This window comes from Pempheris klunzingeri, chromosome 13 (genome assembly GCF_042242105.1).
Source record: "Pempheris klunzingeri isolate RE-2024b chromosome 13, fPemKlu1.hap1, whole genome shotgun sequence".
Taxonomy (NCBI): Eukaryota; Metazoa; Chordata; class Actinopteri; order Acropomatiformes; family Pempheridae; genus Pempheris; species Pempheris klunzingeri.
The window spans coordinates 6551076-6578088 of NC_092024.1; the positions used below are offsets into that span (position 1 = coordinate 6551076).

Here is a 27013-nt window from a genome sequence, read left to right on the forward strand (position 1 = left end):
TATGGCACCTCTTGTCCATTTGCTCCTTCTATCTCTAGAAGAGTTAAAGGCTTAATTGGTTGATCGGCCAAGAACTGTGCATGGTATGACAAAGGAATGGTAGTAACCTGAGACCTTGTATCAAGTAAACAGGTTGTTGGATTTCCTGAAATTTTGACATGTGCAGTACTTTTTGTTCCCACATGCCCTTTTGGGAGTCCAGAGGGGGTATTATTTGCTTTGGTTTCTTTCAATGATACCTGCTTTGCAGTGGGACTCTGTTCATCATCACCAGCTCCTGAGTGTCCCTCCACAGGAACTGATTTTAGTTTAAATTACTGGAAGATGCTGGTGATTTCATTTGTCGTCATTTCTCCTGCAACTGTGCCTTTTAGAATGCCACCAAAGAGGGATTTGGTGCTTGATTACATGTTGTTGCAATATGACCATCTTCTCCACAGTTAAAGCAGCACACTTAACCCTTTAACGCCAAGTGTACCATATTTGATACATGAGTTTTGAGAACTTTATATCATCAGTGTGATATTTTTTTGTTTGTTTGTTTAAGATAAACAACAGAAGGTTCAGTAAACACTCCAGTTTAAATTTTTTTTAAATTTTTCTGGCAATTATTTCATGGTTCAGGCTTTACAGGGTTAAGAATGCGACAACAAGTTAAATCAATCTTGAGTAGCTCAAACTGTCTGCGTTTGCCTTACCTATTTTAGAAGACTAGCATTTCTTTGCACAGCCAGGGTGAATTGGTCAATTGGCAAGAGAGATCAGGAGCCCTGTTTTTTTACTTTACTTTGCATGTTGTTTAAGAGAAAGTGACCCTCTCCAAATGAACTAGTCCACTGGTTGAAAGGGATGCAAGTCCCTTTCTTTCTGAAGTTCCATCTTGCCTACATCAAGGACTGGTTTGGAGCCTTTCTGTAGCTGAGCGTTTTTGCGGTGTACTTCCTTGCTGTTTTTTGAGCATGTCTTTAAATGAGTTCAATGAGTGCTGTATGCTTTAATGACACTTCTTCTGTTGGGAGATGCAGTCCCTAAGGCTGTAGAAAGCTTGGTGATGTCAAAATCAATCAATAGCATCAGCACTCAAGTAATAAGCAGTTCATCATATATTAATGAAAAAGCACACATTGCCTTCAGGCCCATCAACATCTATCTGCGCATTTCACTGACAGCCAGCAAATAAGATTACATAGTAGTCAATGGATCTGATAGCTCTGTCTATTAGTTGTCATTTAATCCATCTTAATATCAACTAGTATCTGGGTGGCCTGTGTATTCTTGAGTGTTTTACATCTACAGACCGAGTATTACTGCTCAGTAATATGAGAAAATTATGCTGATAACATGTAATCCTGCAGTATACATTTAATAACTTGACTTAATGCTTACGCAACATAATATATTTATATTTAGAAAATGTGACTGATTTAGCAAAAAAGTAAAAAAAAAAAAAGATAAAAGAATAGCCATGTGGTGTTGGTGTATGTCCTCCCAGCAGCTATTATCAGTCAACCTGGTAGACTGATGTGTGCACCACACCTCAGGATTAGGATTTATGAGAAGCTCTGCAGACATCACTTTGTCTCTACTCTGAGAAGATATCATGGTTTCAGGATGTGTCCCGCTTTACAGCACTTCATTCAGATCTGAGGTCACTAGGGTTCATGCAGTCCAATGTTCCACATTAATATGGGCAGTTTAATTCTTTTGCAGCATGTAATTCAGTGACTGCTTATAACTAAAAAAAGCAATGCCACAACTGTAAAAATGCTTCAAGATGACCAACAATAACAAATTCAAACAGTAATGTATAAGCATAACATCAAATACTTAGTTCACATAAATTATGAAACATATTTTCCCAAATTCCTCTGGTGGTATCTAGCAATGCAAATAATTTTACTCTGATTTGTCCACATCTATCTGGGACTTCTGCCTGCAGCCCAATACAAGGCAGGAGAAAGTTTATTTGTGGTTTTTGCAGCATTGAAAAATTACATTTGAAAAGTTCAAGCACAACATTTATTTCCAGGGAGAATGTTCCTTTTACCCTAGATAAACCATAGATCAGCTGTCAACAGTTTTCATGGGGACTATTTAGTCAGGAGAAGGTGAATCCAGTGAAAAATGTCACCATATATGTTCACACTATTTCCTTTTATACATGTTATTACTTAATCAGATCAATCGATGGTTTGAGACAGAGACACGACATTTTTTTCCTGATAAACTACAGAAGCAGTGCTAACCAATAAGCTCCTGTCCACATCAGCCATTTACTTTTGTCAATAAAGCCAAGTTGTAAAATATTTGGCCTGTCTGCCCTTTTCCCTGACACATTGGTTATTCTTTATGTACTGTATGTCCAATATTTAAAAAAACAGTTATCAATCAAATGAAATACAGTCAGGTTAATAAATTCAATAGAATATAAAAATATAAGAATCTAAACATAATTAACAATCAATTTAAGTCATTGTATCTTAATTAAAGGTAGTTCTTTTAACGATTCAGTAATGAACGCTCACTTTTTTGTTCGCTCTTTTTTATGAATTTCTCTGTACAGACAAAAATTATACCCCCCTCTTATTGGGGGAGGCAGTTTCCTCAATGCAAGCAGGCCATCGACCTGAGATGGAGGCTTTCAGCTTGTTACACATTTACTGAAATATGGAGCAGGAGAAAAAGAGAGAGGATGGTCTTTTCTTTTCATTTACTGGTTTCTTAGCACAGCTGGGAAATATATTTATGTGCTTCCAGTGCTTCCTTTTCTATTTCCAATGAGTGTATTTTTGACAATGGCAATATGGGTTTCAGTAATAAAACAAGAACGTGCCAACAGTGCAAAGAATGAGGTATTCTTAGATCTGGAACCAAACCTGGAGGTACTAGTCTCACTTTGGCTCTCTTTTGTAATTGGCTAGTATTAGCATGTTCCTTGACGACTAGCTAGCCAGCTTCTGTGGCTCAGCAACTAGTCCTGGAAGTAGTCATAATGCCACCGAGCTTCCAGCACCACCTATTTTTCAAGTAAGTGAGGATGACTTTTCCTGTGCCACGTCTCGGTGTGACCAGGCCTTCAGGTTCACCTCAGTTTATCAAGATCAGTTAAAAGTTCTCCTTTTTATGTATAAAAAATGATTTATCCTAAACATTTGTTGCATGTAAAACAATCAAATTTAAAACAAAAAAACTAAACTAAACTAAAATCAAATTTAACCAATTTGTGACACACTGTCAGTATATCATCAGTATTCACTTTGTTCATGTAATGAATTCTTGACAGTACAGTAAAGGAAAGTACAGTAAAATCCCAGCATCATAATAACAAGACAGTTTAACTGTATAACTGACACACGATAGAGCCAACACTTTCTAATTGGGTGTAACCTAAATCTGTTAGTCACTGTTCTGGCACTTTAATAAAGCAGTCAAACTCGTTCTGTTCTTGTTTCTTAGTGGTGACAGTCATTCCTCTTGTGTTCAATCCTGCCAGAACCTTGACTTGTATTGAATTGTTACTTTCTACCTGTTTGTGAGTGCACACGAGGGTTGGCATGGAAACAAGAGGAGTGGAGCATGCTGTTTGGTTTGGCAACAGCAAAAGGCCTGGTGTGCAAGCAACTGTGGATTATCATGCCATCTGCCATTATCATTATTATTATTATTATTATTATTATTATAATTATTATTATTATATTACACTTTAATGCTGAAATGTGTACATTCCTTATGATGTAATATAAAAACAGACCATTGCAGTCAGATGGACATTGTGTACCGTATCATTACTTAACAGCTTGACAAAATGTTTCTGATTGGTTGGCAGGTGCCCATCAAAACCATATATCAGGACCCCTCAAACATAGAACCTGAGAGAGTAATATTAGCCACCTTATGTCAAATCTATTCAAAACTGGATAACATGCACACAAAGAATAAAAGGACGTGTGACAAAAATGTTGCATCAATACCATCAGACGCATAGTAGTCTGTGTGTCAAAGCGCAAGTATGCTGACGTATGGTTAAAGAAATGTGCCTTTTGTTAAAGCATGAATTAGCCATTGGGTGAATTGTGTCTGAATCATATGAAAATATCTGCTGATTCCCTTGAGTGATTCAACTCAAAACTGAGGACTGAAGAAGCGGGATGCCCGGCAGTAATAACATTATCCGTTGATTCCCTCACTATTTTCAGAAATAATAAATTATTAAAACTATCAATCATTTTGTAGAAATTAAAGTTCAAGGGGACATTCACGTCTCTCCAATGAATGCAGCCAGTGATGCCGTTATTTTTATTAGATCTTTTTCATTGTATTTTTCCAAAGACTTTATTTATTTATGTAAGTTAGGGTAACAGCGCCATCTCATCCTGGATGTATGAAGTGCTTTACTGCGGGATGATGCAGAGGCTAGTCATAGGCAAAAATAATAATAACACAATGTTATACCGTATGTAATATGATATTAATGCCTCAAAGTATTGATTGTGATAAATTGTCAACTTAAATACTATGATAAATGACAAAAAGTAATCAGATCCACAAGTACTGTTACCAAACTGTGAAATACATAGTTACAAGTAAAAGCATTGTATTCTACCCCTTACTAAAGTTATCCATTTAAGGTTCAGCCACTGCTTTTTCCACTGCATGGCAGTTTTTCATTTCTATAATGAAATGAATGATTGTTGAATTTCAACAATCACCCGTACCATAAAAAACTATGTTTGTCCTATGGAAGATGCTCTCCAACAGCATTTTACTGGAACGTTATAGACAGGATCTGGCTGATCTCAGAGGCCAGACGCGAAGATGTGATATAGCTGGAAGTCACTGGTGAAAACGTGTGAAATCATGTTTCAGTCACCGTCAACAAGGAGGATGGAAGCGTCCTGTCAGCCTTTTACTGGACTGGTGCGCCTTTAAGTTTGTGGGATGCTTTTATCATGGATGTCTGTCTTGTTATCAAAACAGGTTTTCATCTTCAAAAGAATCAGACAGTCTGTCGACAAATGTAATCTTTTTATTCATCTTTTGCAGTTCAGTGTACATGGGTTGAGAAGAAGTATAAATGTTCGGTTTCCCATCCTTCACATGTTCACAGTTTTCCAGTACAGTTTTAGGATAGAAATCAATTTCCTCCATAATGGTGAGGTGTGACATTTTTTCTATCATCTATCCTAATAGCCAAAAGGCAGAGTTTTCTCAGACGTCTTTTGCCATACACCACACTAAATATTTTGAGAAATGCCAAGTTTTTCAAATGGAACCCCCTTTTATAACGAATGATGTTGTGTTGAGGAGCCTCAATCGTGCCCTCTTCAGAGTTGTTCAGGTAACCCTCCACCAGCTCTCTGACGCTGTCAAAGCTGCCTTGGCCGGATACCCTGAAGCTTCCTGCTTAACTTTTACAAAGGTGTGTATCTACTCAACGAAAATGGAATCACTTTGTCTGTCAAAGTGCCACACTTCAATTCAATTCAATTCAATTCAATTTTTCGATTCAATTTATTTTGTATAGCCCAATATCATAACAGAGTTGTCTCACAGTGCTTTACAAAGTTCACTGAAATAAACAAGAAGTGTAAGCGAACAAATAAAATAAAGATATAATAAAGAGTCCAGCAGTCGATGAGGCCAACGGATCGGTCCGGTGGATCAGTCCGAGGCATCACCTGCCCTTTATGACCCTCCTTCTTCGGGAAGGAAAAACTCAAAAAACCCAGTGGGAAAAGAGAAACCTCTGGGAGCACCACAATGAAGGAGAGATCCAGCTCCCAAGGACGGACAGGCTGTAGCCTTGGACAAACGCACATCCATTGGCTGATGGAGAACCACATCAGCGGGACCAGGACCAGGATCCATAGGAACCAGAGAACCACATCAGCAGAACCAGGACCAGGATCCACAGGAACCAGAGAACCACATTCACTTCAGTGATCTTTGCGACACTATACCCCAGCTCCAGGGCCTTGTTAAATTCCTCGTCCTCATGCACGCAAGGACCCTCCTTATTGTTAATTTTGGTGCAGGTGCAGCAAAGGGTGAACACTAATTTAACTTTAACGGGGAAAAACAGTGCATGTGGCGGGCACACAACTGCTCTGATCAGGCCAAAGTAGTTTTGAGACAAGCAGAAGTTACACTTTAGCAGCGAACACACCTGTAGTGTAATTTTTAGTCATAGCGATGTAGTACATTATACATTCTAAAGGGGGGGTTCTGGCTCAGACATAGAGTGGGTCATCCCTAAACGGAAGGTCGGTGGTTCGATTCATTGCTCCTGAAGCATAGTCTCCTCCAACTTAGATTCCTGCTGTATGAATAATGTGTGAATGAGGATGTAATGTAAAAGCAACGGGGCGGCTGTGGCTCAGTGGTAGAGTGCTTCCTTCAGTCAGAAGGTCGGGGCTTCGATCTCCAGCTCCTATGGGTCAACATGTTGAAGTGTCCTTGGGCAAGACACTGAACCCCAACTTGCTCCTGAAGCAGCTTCAGTGTGTGAATGAGTATGAAAGAATAGTCTCCAAATTACATTCCTCCTGTATGAATGATGTGTGAATGGGTGAATGAGGATGTCATGTAAAGCGCTTTGAGGAGTCGAAATGACTAGAAAGGCGCTATACAAATACAGAACATTTACCGCTTAGCTACAAGCTCTTTGTGCCTAGACAGACAGGAAGCAGTGCGACAGCGCATTCTGTTACAGTTGCAGAAAATTTGGGAAAGCCGGTCTCAAAATGAGAATAAATGGTTTGTTTGTACCATTGTCCTTGTTAACAGTTACAGAAACATGATTTTACATGTTTTCACCAATCACTTCCAGCTATAACACATCTTCACGGCTGGCCTCTGACATTGGTCTGTCAGCCAGATCCTAAAGGCTGTCCATAACGTTCAAGTAAAATGCAGCATAATTATACACATTTTCAGGAGGAGGAAAATTCGACAAACGTCTAATTTCAAGATTATTAAAGTGGGCACGTGAGACCGTTCTAAACAGGTGAGGATCTGCCAGATTATTTTCAATTGGCTCTGAGGAAGAGGAAAAACCTGCAGCTTGCTCAGTTCCCTTCCCCAAATTCCCAATTGCTGCGGGAGATCTGGATCGTGTAAATTTGTTTCATTTTCTAATGATGGGAGAGAATCACTGTTGTTTTCAATAGGCTGTGAGCAGGATGATAATGTAGAGGCAGCTGGGGAGGTTAGTAACAAATTTTGCTACGAGACCGCTGGGGATGAGGAATGAATGAAGTGTTGGAGAGCGTCTTCCATTGGACAAACATATTTTCTACGCTACAGTCTCGAGTGATTTCAGAAACAGCACGTCTATGGTGCCGACCAAGTCTATTGGGAAATGAGGTGGAATGTGGTTCAATTGGTCTACAAGCTCGCAAGTGGTTTGATAACATTGAGTCAACGCTCTGTATGTTTGTTTTTTTTCGGGCTCTGGATCATCATGAAAATCAGGAGGGGTTTCTACACTGGAACTGGCATGCTGACACTTCCACCAGATCTGCAAGTCATCTTGTAAAAGTTGTAGCAGTTGCATTAAAATAAAAAAGAAGGCCTATACAGACTGATTTCTGATTGAGTAAAGTTTATACCTTCCAGCTCGTTGGCAGTAACTGCGTAAAGAAAGAAATCGTTTTTTCTTTAAATAGATAAATTAAAGTCTTTGGAAAAATACAATAAAATGGATTTAATAAAAATAAAGGCATCACTTAAATGGAGCTAAGTTCATTGAAGGGGCATGATTGATAGATTTAATATTTCATTATTTCTGAAAATAGGGAATCAACAGGTAATGTTATTACCGCTGGCCATCTCGCTTCTTCAGTCCTTGGTTTTAAGTTCAATTCAATTCAATTCAATTTTATTTGTATAGCCCAATATCACAACAGAGTGTCTCATAGTGCTTTACAAAGTTCACTGAAATAAACAAGTGTAAGCGAACAAACAATCTAATAAAGAGTCCAGCAGTCGATGAGGCCAATGGATCAGTCCGGTGGATCAGTCCGAGGCATCACCTGCCCTTTATGACCCTCCTTCTTCGGGAAGGAAAAACTCAAAAAACCCAGTGGGAAAAGAGAAACCTCCGGGAGCACCACAGTGAAGGAGAGATCCAGCTCCCAAGGATGGACAGGCTGTAGCCTTGGACAGACGCACATCCATTGGCTGGTGGAGAACCACATCAGCGGGACCAGGACCAGGATCCATAGGAACCAGTGAACCACATCAGCAGAACCAGGACCAGGATCCACAGGAACCAGAGAACCACATCAGCGGGACCGGGACCAGGATCCACAGGAACCAGAGAACCACATCAGCAGGGCCAGGACCAGGATCCACAGGATCCACAGTTGAATCCCTCAAGGGAATCAGCGGATATTTTTATGTGATTCAGACACAATTCACCATGCTCTAACAAAAGGTACATTTTTAAAGCATACAGCAGGCATATTGAACCATAGGAGCTGGGGATCGAACCCCCGACCTTCTGATTGAGGGACGACCCACTCTACCACTGAGCCACAGCCGCCCCTTATGTGTTTGTGTGTGTGTGTCTGTGTGTGTGGTGCAGGGGGCAGACCTTTCACCCAGTTTACGTCATATGCAAATGATCTTGACCTTTTGACCTTTAGGTCATCCATCATCCAGTTGAATAGATTTGACATAAGGTGGATAAAAAGACAAACCAAGGACAGTTGCCGGCCCTGCTCTCCTGTCCGCCTGGAGTGCAATGCAGTGTGGTGCAGCAGCAGCAGTGGAGCTCTGCCTCTCCCTGCCACCATGCTTTAGCACAGCTCATATGAATAACAGTAGTCAGCTCACGTTGAGGCCATTGCTCTGCCACAGAAACACTGAGGTGCCACAGCAATGATGGCGAAGGGAAAAAGCTGTTGAGAGCTGGGGAGGGTCATGAGCCACTGTCCTGTTCTAACCCCTGTCCCTTTCTGTAGAGGGCATCTATATTCAGGGACCAGTCCAGTTTAGTGTCCAGGTGCACACCTACGTATTTGTAGGATTGCACCATCTCAATGTCCTTTCCTTAAATGTTGACTGGGTGAGGCTTAGACCTTTGAGAGTCTATGACCTCTCCTTGGTCTTGGAGTTGTTAAGTAGGAGCCCACTAAAGGTTCTCACCAGGTCCCTGTACTTCTCTTTGTGTCCTTCCCCCCCCAACACACACAATATTTCTGGATGTGACATGACTCAAAGTTATATTTAAAGTCTGATGAATACAGGGTAAACAGGAACAGAGATAGAGCAGTAGTGAAGTGAAAAATGGAGACTGATTTATAATATCCAGGAATGATCATGTAAGAAAGCACAGACTGTTTTATGTTTCTCATTTATGCAGTGATCTGATCATCATGATTACCTTATTTAAGATTGCTTTCACTAAAAAGGATGATCACTAAGAAAATGTGTGTCCCATCTGTAATGCAATAGAAGTATTTTTCTCTTAAGAATACGAAAGGTAAAGTGATTCCAGTATATTTTGTTGCCATTTTAAGATTTTGAAGCATGTTTTGATGATTACTGCTGCTGGGATCTGCAGGTACACAAGTGAACGGAGGAGACATATACAACTTTGTTTAATGCCACTGGAAACCATCCAGGAATTTACTGAATCATTGTTATCTTTGTTACTTCCATTTTGGACAGACTGACCAAGTGACTGATCCTGATACAATAGTGCCATTAAAGGAAACACTGGTTTCTCCTTACTGTCCGTTGTAAATATATTCAAAGGCTTGGGAATTCAGGTGATCTTGAGTCTGAATATTTGTTTACTAAATAGCAGGTGAAAAAACTAGCAGTCATTGTCTTTATTATTAAACCACCGCTGTCTTTGTGGCCACACAGGAAAAAAATATTCAGATGTGCCTGAAGTACATGCTTGCCTTTTTTCAGAAAGTTTGTCTCCCTCTAGCTTGTTGGGAAATGCACACATAGGCATCTTAAAAACTGCAACGAATGCTGGAAAACTGGAAAGCTGTGAGTGGAATCTTAACTGCAGCCTTGCACCTCAGATTAGCTCAATAGAAGAGCAACGATGCAACATTCTCCTGGCAGCTTTCTCCAAAGGTTACCTGCATCCACTGAAGCATTTTAATGAGTAGCTTATCAGAACACCTGCAATGCTTTTAGGAGTTAATGTAAATTACATACGTTTGTTTTATTTTGTTTTTTGTTTTTGACTTTACATTACCCTTTGTGCCTTGTTTCTGCTTGCTTTATTACCTCTGTCATGTTTTTGTCTTATTTTCTTCATTTTGACAATAACAGACCTTTTGTTAAACTGTTTATCAGTTGTTGTCTTCCAGAGCAATATATGCTGATCACTTGCTTTTTTATGTCTTTATGCACTTGCTTATGACACAGGTACTTGATGTCATCTGCAGTATATATTGTTATTTTCACTACTTTTCGGTGGTTCTTATGAGAGTAAACATTTTACGCAAGTGAAAAGTATTTACATTTTTTGCTTGTATGTATGGTGCGGTGGTTAGCACTGTTGCCTCACATCAAGAAGATTCCAGGCTCGAATCCAGGTTTGAACTTGGGGTCTTTCTGTGTTTGTTTCTGAGTTTGCATGTTCTCCCTGTGCTTGCGTGGGTTTTCTCCAGGAACGCCGGCTTCCTCCCACAATCCAAAGACATGCAGGTTAATTGGTGACTCTAAAAATTGCCCGTAGGTGTGAGCATGAGTGGTTGTTTCTCTCTGTGTGTTGGCCCTGTGATTGGCTGGTGACCAGTCCAGGGTGTACCCTGCCTCTCGCCCGAAGTCAGCTGGGTTTGGCTCCAGCTCAACCGAGCAGATAAGCGGTATAGATAATGCATGGATGGATGGATGGATGTCTCCAGGTTTTTAACACACCACCCAGTGTCAGTATATGAAACTGAATACAGGACAGGGACATAGGAAAATGTCAATGTAACATTGTGAGTTTTGTGAAAGATGTTTTGATAGTGTAAAACAACAAGTCTTATTGTACAGCCAATATATTATCTAATCGAGGCATTTTTAGCTTCGCCAGTATGGTAAGGCCAGAAAGATGCTTCAAATGATTTCTACATGAAAGGACAGTGTACAGTTGACAAAGTCTGGAAAGAGAGAACATGCCTCCATGATACTGAATGTAGGACATCCTAATGTGCTGTGACACAATGCATTTCACACACTGTATAGTGTTGTAGTGTAGTCTGAGACCAAGGGACAGCAGCAGAAACACATGTTTCCTGAGGGTCAAACATCACACATCTCACAGGGAAAAAGCAAAAGAGACAATTCAGCAACTTAAAGGTCCTGAAAATCCTGTTTTTAGCTCTACTTTGTCTCCACATTTGGAGCCAAGCACAGGAAGGATTTTTCTGCTACACTACTAGGTTGTGTAGCTTAATTCAAACATAAATTTGCAAAGTCAGAAATAAATATCTATGTATTATTAACGTGTTGTGAAATATTGAAATGCTGCTAAGTGTAACTAGCAGTGTTGCCAACTTGGCGACTTTCTCCCTAAATCTGGCGACTTTCCAAATCCTCTTGGCAACTTTTTTTGTCAAAAGCTGCTGGCGACAAATCTGGCGACTTTTTCTGGTGTCATTGAAGACTTTTCTGGTGTTTTGGAGACTTTTCTGGTGTGTTGGAGACTCTGACGTGAAAGCACGTATCGCTCTGCAGTTACTGTCCTCAGCGAGCAGCGGCCATGAGCCCCTCCCTGTCCCAGAGCACTGACAGGCAGTCAGTCTGACAGTGGCCTCAGGCAGCAGTCCCAGCTGCAGTCAGAGCAGAGAGGACAGAGGAGACCCACTCCACTCCGCGTCCACGCTGCTAATGAATCGTGCGTGCGCAGAGCCGCCGCTGATCCCGTCATGGATTACAGAGCAGGATGTAAATGTAAATGTTTCTTCACTGTCACACTAAAATAAATCACTGCATTTGACTTATAGTTATGGCAAAAAATGTTCATGTTTTACTGTGACTTGTTGTAGGCTCCTAAGTGGAGCATAAGGTTAGAAACTAAACCAAACTTAAGAAAACTAAACAAACAAAAAACATTAAAAAAAACCTTAAGTAACTCTACCAAAGTGTCTCTTTTGGGTCACTTTGCCGGTCCCAAGCCCGGATAAGGAAGAGGGTTGGACGTATAGTTAGCAATTCCACCCCACATAACAGTCTTTTGATTAAATTTGATATTCAAATTAGGCGATGACGTCATTTAGCAACTTCTAGCGACTTTTAGGACAGCCAATAGCTACTTTCCTTACTGACAAGTTGGCAACACTGGTAACTAGTGGGTGTAATGCATTTGCAGTGATAATAAGCTTGGAATAATGCACTTGGTCCTGTCTGTCTGTCATTTTACAGTGTGCTGGGTCAGTATCTGAATTGGGGGATTACTATGAGGAAAACGGAGGTCCCATCTAGTACAGCTATTGGTGATGCAAATCAATACCATGTGCATTTATTGTTAAATATCATGTTTGTTGAGTTTATCAAGTGTAAAACTTGTTTGGCCATGTAGTATTGACATTTACAAGTCGTAAAGAATTATATGTGGTGAAGGAGACAGCTGTCAGACAGTCAACTCAGAAGACATGAGGCTTTATTGCTGTGGTAACACTGACAGAAAAACAGATGCCTATGTCAGACTATATTAGCTGTCATAACTTTATGATGGGATGAATATGTAGAAGAGTAGCTGTGGTTCCAGTGGAGTTTGGGAGTAGGTGGATGTGCTGACCACAGGAACAGTTGAAGGGCTTAGACTGATGTGGTGACAGGAGCCACTAAAGGGCAGGTGAAGGAGGAAGCTCCAGCTCTCTAAGGAGTAGTGGAAAGAATTGGAGCGAGCAGAATGTTCCCGCTGCATAATAAGAACAACGTTACACAGCATAATCCACCTCAGCAGTCTCTGCTGTGGCTGGAACAAGTCATTTTTGAAAAGACAGTACAGGCTGCATGGAAAGCTGAAGCACTCTGTCCTCTGGCAGCCTGGACTGTGAATCGTAGCATGCAACTCAACTGTACACACACATTCTTTGTCACATAGGCAGCCTACTATCCAGGCACATCACACAGTAATATTAATGCACACACAGTTACTGCCAGTTACTGCTTAATACTTATGTTGCCAAACCTTGTGACTTTGTCATTGCAGTGCTGCTACTGACCCACATGTGACCTATAATCTGAAAGGATATGTACCTTCCAAAATCATTGAATCGAATTCAACATATACCTTTTTGCATGTTTAGTCCATACTAAAGCTACACAGTGTGTAATTTCACATCAGTCTTCACAGTTTTCCAAATCATACTTAACCTTGGCCTTTAGTTTTACAGCAGGGTGGTACGATGGTGTGCTGGCAGAACAAAACAGTAATTCAATAAGTCAGTGGGAGGGACCAAAACATTCAGGGGACATATTCAAATATCTTGAGAAGAGCCTATACTCAGAGAACTCTTAACTTAGTTGAAAATTATTATCACCGAGTGGTTTAAGAAAGACCTGTGAGTACAGCATAGACTCCCATAGATCCCAGCAGTTGACGTATACAGTAGAATACAGAGATGTCATAATGAAGTTGTTTTAGTTCTGATCTGAATCGACAAGTCCGATTTGATACTGAGATTCATCTAAACGTTGATTAAATATGTATTGAATACACTGAAAAACAGTGTATTCTACTGAATCTGGCACTGCTTAATTTTCACGAGCTATTTGATTAAATATTGAAGGTCCCCATTCAAAAATATTAGCTTTACAACCTTAAATGAAATGAAATAAACATGAAATGAATAAAGGTTAAACTCGGAAAACTAAAACTGTAGAAATCTTCATTAAGAGCTGTAGACAAGAAGGTACAAAAATGTCGCTTTGTTCAAAGGTACAGTGCTCATACACTGCTAGGTTACAGAGAGTGTAGTGTGCCTTAATATCTTAAAATGAAGCTGACATTCAGTAACTGTGATGGATAACTGGTATTATCAGAGCTGAGAAGAGACTGTTAGAGTAGAAGGCCATGCACTGCTACAAACAGAGGGTTGAGGAACACTTCTCCAACTCCAATCCTCGACGTATGTGTAAGGCATTCAGGTCATCAGTGACTACAACTTCTACACTCGATTTGAGAAGGACAACCAGGAGCCTGCAACCAGGGCAGAGCCGACTGCTGACCACCAACCCCTAACACTCTCCCCCACTGATCAGAGCAGTGCTGAGCAGGATCAACGCACACAAAGCTTCAGGACCTGATGGCATCCCTGGACGAGTGCTCAGGGCATGTGCTAGGGAGCTAGCGGAGGTCCTGACGGGCTTATTTAACCTGTCCTTGGCCCATGCTGTTGTGCCAAGATGCAGTCTCCATAGCGTTGCACTCTGTCCTCTCACACCTCGACAATGTCAATACATACGGCAGAATGCTGTTCATAGACTTCAGTTCAGCATTTAACACTGTCATCCCCTCTGGTCTGTGAGTTAATCACCAAACTCACAGACCTGGGCATGGGTGCATCCATCTGCAACTGGTTGCTGGACTTCCTGACCAACAGACCCCAACATGTCCACCACCGCTCCTCCACCCTCACCCTAAACACCGGCGTACCACAAGGCTGTGTGATGAGTCTGTTCCTCTACTCCCTCCTCACTCATAACTGCAGACCTGCACATGGTGCCAACACCACCATTAAGTTTGCAGATGACACCACAGTGATTGGCCACATCAAGGACAACGATGAGTCAGCCCACAGGGAGGAGGTGGACCACCTCGCTGCGTGGTGTGACGAGAACAACCTGCTGCTCAACACCAAGAAGACCAAGGAGCTCATCATGGACTTCAGGAGGAATGCTGACACACACACATCCATCCATATCAACGGTGCGGCCAAGTTCAAATTCCTGGGGATCCACATCTCACAGGACCTCACCTGGACGACTAACTGCTCCAACCTGGTTAAGAAGGCTCACCGGCGCCTCTTTTTCCTGAGGACTCTGAAGACCACCTTTCTTCAGACATCCAGGTGAACTTCTACTGCTGCACCATCGGGAACATCCTAACTAACTGCATTACAGTCTGGTATGGGAACTGCTCTGTCTCGGACTGGAAGGCGCCTTGGGAGACGCTACAAGACCCTCCGGACTAAAACCACCAGGTTTAGGAACAGTTTCTTTCCATCTGCTGTCTCCCTGCTGAACTCTGCCTCCTGATGCCCCCCACCCCCACACACACAACCCCCCATCTTCCATCCCTCCCATCCTCCATCCCGACATACACACACACACCCACCCCTGGACTGAACTGTACTGTCTGTACATACCTCAAATATTTATCACCACTGTAAATAAATTGTCTCATTGTATTATTCATTATTCATATTATACACTTATTATATGTCATTTCATATCTGCATTTTTGTATATAGCTACCGCCTGTGCACTTCTGGTTAGATGCAATCTGCATTTTGTTGCCTTGTTCTTGTGACATGTGCAATGACAATAAAGTTGAATCTAATCTAATCTAACTTGCAGGAAGTGAAAGTTTTTGTAAGTCACGACTGGACATGAATCCCCTAATTCTTGTGGTTTTAAAATGATGGAATGCACACTTTGTTATGAATTTGATGTGATTGTTAACTCAGAAAGACCAACCCTGTTTTCCAGCCTATCCATCAATATTTTACAGTGAGAAGTGTCAAAGCCACCAGTAAGATCCTGCAGCAGCAAGGCTGAAATCTTGTTTACATCAGTGTCTAGATGAATGTCATTCTGGACTTTAATGAGAGCTGTTTCATTGCTGTGAAACAAAATCCAAATTAAGTTGACTTTGAAGTTCAGGGGATAATGGGGTTGTATGAGGTACTTATCCATAGTCTTGTATTACTGTATAACCCATAGAAAGTAGAGGTTGGCACAGCCATAGTTTGGATAAGCAGATAGAAGTCCTGGCACAAAGTTAAGCAAGCAATGCTGTGAACAGGGACAGTAGAATAACGCAGAGTAAGTCCATTATTACCAGATCCTAGCTTAGACATAAGTGTCACCAACCATTTAAAACACCAAAGTCACACAAAAACACAAGTAAATTATGCAATCAAGGCAGGGAGAGAGAGAACAGTTTCACTTCCCCGTCAGAATTTACTGTATGATTGCAATGTGAAGTAATGAAAATATTCAAAATATAGTATACATTTAAACTGGACTTTTTTTAGGTGGCTAGGATTTTATTTTATTTTTTTGCTGCTACAGCATTACATTGCTTAGCATCTGGCCCAGGACTCTGGCCTGCTTCTTGAAGTTTGGGCATGCTGACCCCCATCTATTGTAGGTAATGCACCAACTATGGATAAGAATGTCATATAACCACACTTCCAAAAACCACAACTTTTGCAATACTTTTACTTACAAAACAATGATGTCTATTGATTTGTCTGTATCTACTAATCACAATCTTAAGGTGTAAAACTCCAACCAGTTCTCACAGCAATGGAAAAAACAAAATAATGTACATGACATTGCACAGGGCAGGAGAGATCCATGAGACATCAGGCCATGTGGACATGCTAACCTTTTCACCCTGTGTCATTCCCACAGGACTACACCATTACCATGTACTTCCAGCAGTCTTGGAGAGACAAGCGACTCTCCTACACGGGCATTCCTCTCAACCTCACCTTGGACAACCGGGTGGCAGACCAGCTGTGGGTCCCTGACACCTATTTCATTAATGACAAAAAGTCCTTTGTCCATGGGGTGACAGTGAAAAACCGGATGATCAGACTGCACCCTGATGGAACCGTGCTCTATGGTCTCAGGTGGGAGCTATTTCTATTCTTCCCTTTATGTCCCTTTTCAGCTGCAGAGATTTGTAACCTATAACTTGGGGCTTCCCAAAACTTGAACTGTTTCTTTCCTGTATTTCCAAACTGGGAACTTGTGGGTATGCACCATTAAAATGGCAAAAGTGGTGAAAGAAGTAAGCAGTCGCTAATAAACAGCAGTGGTGAAAGTGGCACTGATGCTGTTTATTTTATTACACATTAATGTTAACATTATATACAAAGCATCCAGGTTCCTGCATGGGCCAGCACAAGATAGTTGGTAGGCCAGAAAGGTCACCAGCGTATCAAACCAGCTTCTGATGTGCCCCACTTGATTATCTTTCCATAGTTTCATCTTTAAAATGTTTTGTCCTGCACTGTCTATCTATCTTGTATACTACTTCTACCACATACATTCCTTCTTGCATTATTCTAAACAGGCTCATTAATGCCGTTGAATGTGTCCATACCTTGTTGTGTAAACCTGTGTACACTGAATACCAGGACCACTAACAACTAACTAACTATCAAAACATATTGCATTTACTATACATGATTCACAATAAAACCCTCCCATTGGTTCAAAATTGTATAGCAGCAGGAGGGAGAAATGCTTGCATTAGCAGTAACCTGACCAGCTAAAAGAGCACTGACTTCAGGTAACACAAAAATAAGGCTGATACTTTAAAGTACAAACAGGATAGGAACGTAGGATGGAAACTTTGTGTTCAGCTCTCAGAACTTCGGTATGTTCAAACCAGAGAGATTTAATTCAACTTGGTGCAGCTCAAATAAAGTGGCTCACAGGGCCAATGAAAAATGGCTTTAGTAAAATATGTCTGACATTGTCTCATATGTAATATTGTTGGTAGAAGTTCTCAGGTCCTTTACTAATACAGCAATTTAAAAGTAGTAGAAGTATAACGTAACAAAAAATGGATATACAGTATCAGGTAAGTATCTCAAAATGTTACTTAAAGGTCAGACCAAAACAATGTGCCTCACAAAACCGCCTTAGACCACAAAACCAGAGCTCCCCCACTGCTCTCTTTCTCTGATCTCTCACCTGGACTGCAGAGAGTCCAGCTCTCCTCCCAGAACTAACTCACACCTCTCCTCTGGACCCCTGAGGGTCCAGCTCAGCTCTCCCAATCCTCCTCTGGACCTCTGAGGGTCCAGCTCTGTACCACCTTGGGCTCTGCTGGAGACCAGTTCAGCGCTGCACCTCATCTCACCAGGACCTCTGAGAGTCCAGCTCCAGGCCTGCAGCTTACTCCTCCAGCCCCAGCCTCAGTGTGGCCTGTACCAAACAGACCACCTTTTTCATGGCAGCGACACAAAGTATGATCCAAAGTCTGCCAGCTGATCTTCAGAGCAACAGGAACACACCAGCAAATTAGTACAGAGCTGCTAACTATCAAGGAAGAAAGGAGCGACCAGATTCCTCCATCCTGCAACCAGGACAGCAAGGACAAAGAACCACCCTGGCTCATCAACAGGCTAAGAAAGCAACACACTAAAGGACCCTTCTTCCCTTTTGAGAACTGGTAACAAACTGGACATACTGTATATATCATAGCATAACTGTATACATGGCTAAGCAATGGTTTAACCTTGTTAATGTATTGATTTGCTTTAATGATCATTGAGTTTGATTATTGTGATGTGTTGTAGTTTACTGTGCAGCCATAAAGTTAAGTTGAGGTTAGTTAGCTCACACAGACATAGAGTCTACAGACTAACCATCCTCTCCTAACCTGGTACCTTTATCTACACACTCACACATACAGTGTTACAATAGGCCAATCGACTGAGAGATGAAGCTAAGCTAACAGCTACAGCACTTAGCTTTCCTTTATCCTCTGACCCACACACCAGGGGGTCTGGTGGTCATTTTGTAGGGAGTCACCATTTGTTCTCCACCTTTTGTAGCCCTTGTTACATTCCTTTGCCCATTCACATGTACACACCCCCTCACACACACTCTACCTCCCTATTGTTTGTTAGCTAGCCACACTTATTAGATTGTTTGATTTTGTTATGTTTTAATGAATGTTTTAATCCACATGGTGTCTGCTATAATGTTGTACAGGAGTGAATACTGCCAACCTCTACTCTGTCAAGAACTCTGAAATCCTTCAACTAACTATCAAAGTGGTAATTTTGTTTTTAGTTATTAAGTTAATTATTAATCATAATGCCAAATTGATAGTTTAGTATCTTTTTCTTCATTTATCGAGGTGGTGTCCCAATCGAGGTGGACTTTCCACCAAGTCCCACTAATCAGTATAATTATTAATCATCTTTAATAATTACTGATTATTCCCAGAAATTGTGCAAACCCCAGCATTTATTAGTACCCTAGAGTACTAAGCACAACCATGGAGGAGCTGCAGCTTTGGGCAGATGCCTGCACTGAGCTGTGGCTGGAGGGATGCGATGATGGGAGCTGTGCTGACCGCTGCATTGACACTTTGATGGATAAGATGAATGAGATCATTTTCATCAGCTAACTTCTGGACATCACAGGCAAGGACCACCTCGGAGGACGTGAATCATGATCGTTCTGTATTTTTACCACTATCAAAGGGAGTCCCACAAGGTTCAATACTCAATCAATAATCAATATAATTAGAAAATTACAGCAATGATCAGGACCTCAACACCTCAGTCCATGTCGAGCTTGCGAAGCCCGTGGCGTCATTGCCAGATGGCAACCTGTCAATGCAATTCTCTTTTCCCGTGTTTCATACCCTGTATGGAATTAAATATCACTTTCTGTGTACATAATGTGCTGTTAAAAAGAACACCCATTAACCATGTGTTATGTTCCAGTAGGCCTCTGTCAAGTGTGGACAACAGCATGGAAATTTAATGTAAATCAAATAATGGTTGTCACAGAAGGCTTACTTCCTGTTGTCAGCAGGTGGTGCAATGACTGTGACTCCTATAAAGGCATGCAGATGTCTTGGGACAGGACTAAGTCACAAAAACTTCCTGTTTAATGGCAAAATATGGATATTCGATGCCACAGCCACGTCATTCATGTTTTGTGCAGATCTTGAACAGCATTTCATTGTAAAGGTCTTTTATACATGCTGACCTAGTTTAAGGCAGATCTGACCTGATCTAACCTCCTTGGAGGAAAGCGTAAAAAATATTGACCATGTTTTAAGCCATTAATTTCATGTTATATTCAAAATGGCCAATTTCCACTTAGGCTTAGGTCATGGCACCAAAAGCCTTCTTTTAATTTCTTGTTAAAAAAGATGTATAGCTTCTTGTTACAAGTGCCTACCGACTTTGGTCCATGTAGATGAAATTTAATGCAAGGATGTTGTGCTCAGTACTCTTTGGCACCAATAAATGTTGGCACACTGTACCATTTCTGCTGCAATTTGACTATTGGAAATAATTGTCAGAGATAATTAATAATTATATTGATTAATGGGACTTAGTGTTAAGTCCACCTCTATTGGGGCACCCCCTCAGTAAACAAGGAAAAAGATTTAACTGATTCAGTCTCATAAAATAACAAAACTATCGGTTTGGTATTATAATTAATAATTAACCTAATAGCTAAAACCAAAATTATATTGATAGTTAGTTGAAGGATTTCAGACAGTATTCACTCTTGTGCAATAATATAGCAGACAGCATGTGGATTAACACATTTATTAAAATATAAAGTCAAACATACAAACAATGTAAGTGTGACTAGCTAACAACAACAGGAAAAGTTTGTATGTCTGTGTGTGGGAATATGCAAAGGAATGTAACGTGGAGGGCTACAAAAGGTGGGAGACTCCCAGTCGACAGACCATTTGGTCTGTGGGTCAGAGGCAGACAAAGGAAAGCCATGTGCAAACATGTGAAATTTGGAAAAGACCTGACCACATGGAGCTGAGTTCCAACAATTTCTTTGATAATGACAAAACATCAAAATTCACCACACCAACACTGTTCAATCGCAACTCATCACATTCACAATGCAGTGTCATCAAGACTCAAGGCCTTTCAACCACATTTAAGTTTGATCCCATTAACCTGCAACCTCCTCAGGCAGGTTTGTTAATATATGGCCAAAAATACACAAAAAAGTTAAATTAAATTGAAATATACGTACATGTAGGTTAACCTAGAACACTAATGTCAGGTGATTTTCACCCACGCGATTGTGGTCACGTGATTTTCATAGTGTTTCATGGTGTCTTTTTTTTTTTTTAAGGAATTTTTCATTAACCCTAATTTTTCACTAATTTTAGAGCCTTTCTATAGGGTCCCCCCATGATACCTTTTTTTTCGTTTTATGAGACGTTGTATGGGGGAAAATAAAAGAAGAGTTCTTCAATTTGCCATGTATTGTTGTACTTTAATACATTTTGATGAGAAGTATTTTTTATTGGGTATATTATATCGGGTAAAATATACCAGACGTTGGTGATGGTGTTACTAACTAACTTGCCACGCCCTTGTTCAAGACACATAAAATACCCAATTTTTCATAGCTTCTGACTTCTGTTTTCATGATGCAACATTTTTTTGCATATTTAGCTCCTCAAAAATGTGACTCATTGCGGTTAAGATTAATAATTCCCACTTCATAAGGGTCCTTGCACCTCATGGTGCTCGTACTAATGACTTTTGGCCATGTATGCATACAAAAAAATTGCATAATTCATTTGGTAGCAGTTGGTAAGCATGGAGAACATTCCTCAAAGGCTTCCATCAGAGGGTAAGTGTGGTTCTGTCTGTGTCTCCTCTGGAATTTAAGGGAAAACTAGCTGGTAAATCATTTATGAAGCTTCTTCTGGTGCAGTGTAGACATGGCCATGCCCTATGCAGCAGAGCACAGCTATCATGAAGTGAGCTGCATGGAGGTAACTGAGGAAACAGTGTGCCAGTCACCGTCAATAATTTAGTCCTCTGATATCAATGGCATTCAGTGTTTCAGAGGGAAAGGAAAGATAACTTGACAATTTTCAGCTGAGAATTTTTTTTTTAGCTTTGAAGCTAAGCTACACATTTTAATAGGGTGCTTTGGGATACACCAACACCTGTTCAAGATCAGCAGACATAGACATATCTATTGAATATATCAAATATTTAGTACAGCCAAATTAGTAATAACAGTGCATCTAGATGATTTGTGATTTAATTCAGTGACGTAAACAATGTAATAGTATCATAGTAATAGTAAAAGTTTTGTAACATACTGCAAAGAGGATGTTTTCATCTCCAAAAGGTTGATGAGGCTCTGGATTATGACGCCACTCTTGCTATGAAAAAACAAGTGATTTGCACAGGTCCTAAACAAAAAAGCAAATACCCATGAGAAATAGAAATGTCAAGTAGAGGTTAGGCTGATCTTTCAATTAAAATGACAACTGTCGCTAAATTATTAATGTTTTTTTTTGTGGGTCTGTTTACATTTCAAGATTTTTGAGCATTTTTACCCTTTTACATTGTAATCTAATCCACCAAGTATTTTTGAACAACCACAAAGAATGTAATTGTCATAATACGGACATATTCACTTTTTAATACCTTTTATAACCCCATATTCCTGACACAGTCTACAATAGAACAGAAACATTTGATGTAATTTGGAATATGCATAATAAACTATTTCTTTTTCTGTCATTAATTTGGTTTTGTTTATGTTTAGAACACACAATGTCTCATGTTGCCCATGCTTGCCACAGGTGTGTTACTGTATGCCATCTGATCATGCATTACAATTGTCAGTTAGGCAGTGCAGTCCAGGCATAAGTCTGTAGCACATGCAGTATATGTCATACACAGGGCCTTGTTGACCTGGCCCTGAGTATGAAAGTATTCTGTATATGGGTGATAAGTTCTGCATGTCTGTACAAATCAGGTGCATCACCTCTGCAGGATGCTAAGACCTGATTTTGTGCAGATAAACTCAGCCCAGGTGGCACACGCACGTGCTTGCGTGCACACACACACACACACACACACAAAGAGAGAGAATGACAATGACAGAGAGGGAGAGAGTAGTATACCAGAACAGACGCAGAGTGCTTTCCATTTAGGCCAAAACAGGAAAGAGCATGTTGAAAAGGACAGAGAGCAGTGACTAGATTTGTCCAAAAACAACACTGGCTGGCCCTATGTTCATGGCTGAATGAACACAGGCCTTGTGGGCTGTCCTAACCATTCCCTCTCTCCTCCGAGGTAAACACTTCTCTGTGTGGCCAGATAAGCAGGGCTTGATTCCCTTAAGTCAGTTCACACACATCATATCCTTTCTGCCTTGCACAAATCTCCTTCGGGTTTTCCTCTTTCCATCTTGCTGATTTGACTCTCCCCTTCCGTATATATTTCTCCCTTTTTTAATACAGCCCTTGAATTTTCATTCCATGGAGCAAGTTGAACATTATAGTGATGAAAATGAACAATGCCAATCCTTTTCATGGTGATATTGTTAGCTTGATGTTAGAATATCCCTCTGCATCTCTGCTTTAGAGCTCATGTAGCAGCCACCTATATGTATTCAATCAATATGTCCATCAATAAATGACAGTTGTGCCCTTTAAAGTAAGATGGCCAAGCTAAAAAAAAAAAAACGAGGAGGCTTGAGTTCTGGGTTTTTAGTGTGGTCAGACTTCGAGGCAGAGTCGAGCAAGTGGAGGGATCTACAAGGGCCCAAGAGTACAAGGAATTGACAGTAGGAGTCTGAACACATTTACAGGCCAATTATGAATCATAGTCATAGTGCCACCTAGTGGCAGGAGGAAGTGTCATGTTCTATTCTCAGACATCTATCTCCCAGCAGGTTAATCACAGTGACCTCAAATTGGGTGAAAACTTTCCCAAGACTTTGATGATGCTTTGTTAAGAACCTCTTGAGCTTTCGTCAAATGCTGTTGCCGGGGTCGCGCCTCCTTCGCCATGAAAGTGGAAGTTGTTGTAAAATGGCCAGGCATTAATCAAAACTCACCAAACTTGGCACACACATCAGGAGGCATAAAATGAGTAATTGGATCTGGTTTATTGGTTTGAGCGCATCAAAATGGCTTGACTGCGCCTGCTACAGTACTTCAACGAAGCAGCCCAGCGCTACGTTTCACCTACATTTATGAAGTTTGGTAAGCTTATAGGGAATTAAGAGACCTACAAAATCTCTCTTGAAGGAACAGGAAATCCGTTATTTTTAATTAAGTGTCAGAATTTGATGGATTTGTGGCCATAAATAGGGGTTGTAAATTGTCAAACTAGTCACAGGGGGTTTATCAGATCCACCTCAAACCTGGTCAGTATGTGGCAAAAATGTCTGTACAAAACTTTGAGGCCGTCACATGGCGTTATATTTTCAAAGCAGGAAGTTGTAGAATGGCCAGGCATAGTTGAAACTTCACCAGACCACCTTAGATTTGGTGAAAAATTCCCAAGACTTTCATGATGCTATGTCACGAAGCCGTGGCCACACCTCCTTCACCATGAAACTAAAAGTTGCTGTAAAATGGCCAGGCGTGATTCGAACCTCACCAAACTTGGCACGCACATCCAGAGGCGTAAAATGTGCAATCTGATCTGGTTTGTAGGTTTGGGTGTTAAAATGGTTCAACGGTGCCCCCTACAAAATTTCAACGAGATTTTAACGAAGCAGCCCCTGCGCTATGTTTCACTTACGTGCATGAATTTCGCTGTGTATATGGCCCATGCCAAGATCTAAACAAAAGTCTCTTGGAGCCATGTCCTGAACGCAACAGGAAAAGGGCTATTTTTAATTATGTGTCTAAAAACAGGCTCCATGCGTGTCCAATCAGACAAACTACACCGACCTGAATTGTGTTTATTTTAACCTTTAAATCCTGCTTCTATTGTATGAACACATGTTCTGTGAATTAAATGTGTTTTTTTTTTTTTTATAACTGACTCAATAATTCTTCCACACACCAAATTCTGGATAACAGTCAAGACTTAACAGACATATACATGTTCTCATTGCCTCACGGTCACAACAACATGGACATTGATCATTTAATTTATATGTAATTTCAGCGTAATATACATGATCTTAATCTTACTCCCACTCAGGATGACAAATCAGACCATGTCCACAAAACTGTTGTAACTTGTAACTGCTGTAAATACACCCCAACAGGCCAGCTCTGTCCTGGGTTGGCCCCTCGACCCAGTGGAGGTGGTGGGAGAGAGGAGGATGATGGCAAAGCTATCATCCATGAGACAGAACCACCACCCCCCCCCCACACTGCAGCAAAACTGAATATTACAATATATAATAACAGCAGTACAATGTACACCAACTGTGCAATATATTTATTCAGAACAACCTCCCTTCACAATGTGCAATACTTATATATATTCCCCTTATGTATGATATTTACTCTACTTCTATACTTCCTCTTTCTTATCTGTACATATATTTTTATATCTCCTCCTTTCTGCTGTAACCTTGTAAATTTCCCCATCATGGGACCAATAAGGGAATATCTTATAATGTCTTATATGAACAGATGACTAATTCTTCCACACATCAAGTGCTGGATAAGAGTTAATGTTTAACAGACATCTACATGCCCTTATTGCCTCATGGTCACAGCAACAGCTAGACCCTCAGAGGTCCAGAGGAGAATTGGGAGAGCTGAGCTGGACCCACGGGGTCCTGAGGAGAAGTCAGATATAGCCAGGCTGGACCCTCAGGGGAGTGAGAGAGGGCTCTGGGAGAAGAGCTGGACTCTCTGCAGTCCAGATGAGAGATCAGAGAGAGAGAACAGTGGGGGAGCTCTGCTTCTGTTGGCCTGAGGTTGTAGGGCCATGTGTCACACATTGGCCAATAGTGGCTGTACATTTGGGTCCAGGGGTGTGTTTAGCACATATGTGTGAAACTAAAGGACCCTTTGCTCAAAATACAGAGAAACATGTAGCCTCCACCATTATCTAAATTTCAGTCATTTCAGTATTTCGTAATCAAAAGTGAGTAAAAACCATAAACGCACTTACACACTTCGTGTCAGAAATTCGTGATATTTCAGCATATGAGAGATTTTTGGTTTAGGAGCATGCTGGGTAAGTGTAGAACACTGTAGTGAGCTCGGAAAAATAAGGAGCCCATGGGGTTCTTAATGTAGCATTAAACGTAACATGACATACTATGTTATGCACATAACCTCGTATGTAAATATGTAAATATTTATTATTGTTAACATGTTAATATTGACTCTATTTTGAAGGTTACAAGTATATTTTATTTATTTTTTACTCTTAGAAATACAAACATGTCTGATGAACAGACTGTCAACACTCAAGGACACTTTGTGCTCATTCCGTGGCTGAGGATGCACAGTGGACCTGCACAGTTCTCAGACTTTGACATGGAACAAGTTGTGGACTTCTAGAGTCTGTCAAGATAAATGCCATGATTTTAGGTGAAACATTTTGTTTTCACTAACTTTAAAGCCCTTTTCTGCTTTAATCTATGTGTGTTGTGTGTACAGGATAAGACTTGAGGTTTACACTCTGTATGTTTTGTATGTAAACAAAACATACGTTTGTACAATTTGTCTACACTCTGTACAAGTTTTGGATCCGACATTAGTCCGAAAACTTGCTCCTGACAGAAAAGGATCGTTTTGGAGTAAGTAGATTTTCTCTTGTAAGAGGAAAATACCAACATAATGTATTAACCTAAAGTCACTTGCAGACAAGCTACCTAACAACATCTTGATGATTGTGCATCATTCTGCTGATTGCATGACTCTAGCATTTGTCATTCAAGTTCATCTGGATGTATGTACAGTCTTGCTGGCATTACTGTGAAGCAGAAATTAGATTTACTGCAACACTATTGTATAAGTAATCTGCCTCCGTACAACATGGCCTGTCAGGCATCCTAGCAGCTAGGATGAGCCTAGTACATGAGTAGGGCCCAAAAAGAAACCGATAGCAATACCAGGAGAGCCAATGTTATGCCCTGTAAAGGGGAGATATAAATGAAGATGCTCAGACACAATGCCTCCTCTCTGGCAGCTTCATAGAAAATCGTATTTTCCAAAAATATTTACTTAGTTACAGAAGTCATTTCAATATAATAATCAAACATATAAATGTTCTTCCAATTTTAAGGTCAACTTTCAACTAGGTAGTATAAAATGCCCCAGATAAAGATCCACTAAAATAATCTATTAATC

At 40.6% G+C, this 27013-nt stretch overlaps 1 protein-coding gene across 1 annotated transcript in view; it reads left to right on the forward strand.

The window, feature by feature from the left end:
* Positions 1-27013, forward strand: part of gabrb1 (gamma-aminobutyric acid type A receptor subunit beta1) — a 91161-nt gene that overhangs the window by 17557 nt on the left and 46591 nt on the right. Inside the window, exon 4 of the mRNA XM_070841996.1 lies at positions 16606-16826. Within this exon, the coding sequence (XP_070698097.1) occupies positions 16606-16826 (221 nt within the window). The remainder of the gene's footprint in view (positions 1-16605; positions 16827-27013) is intronic.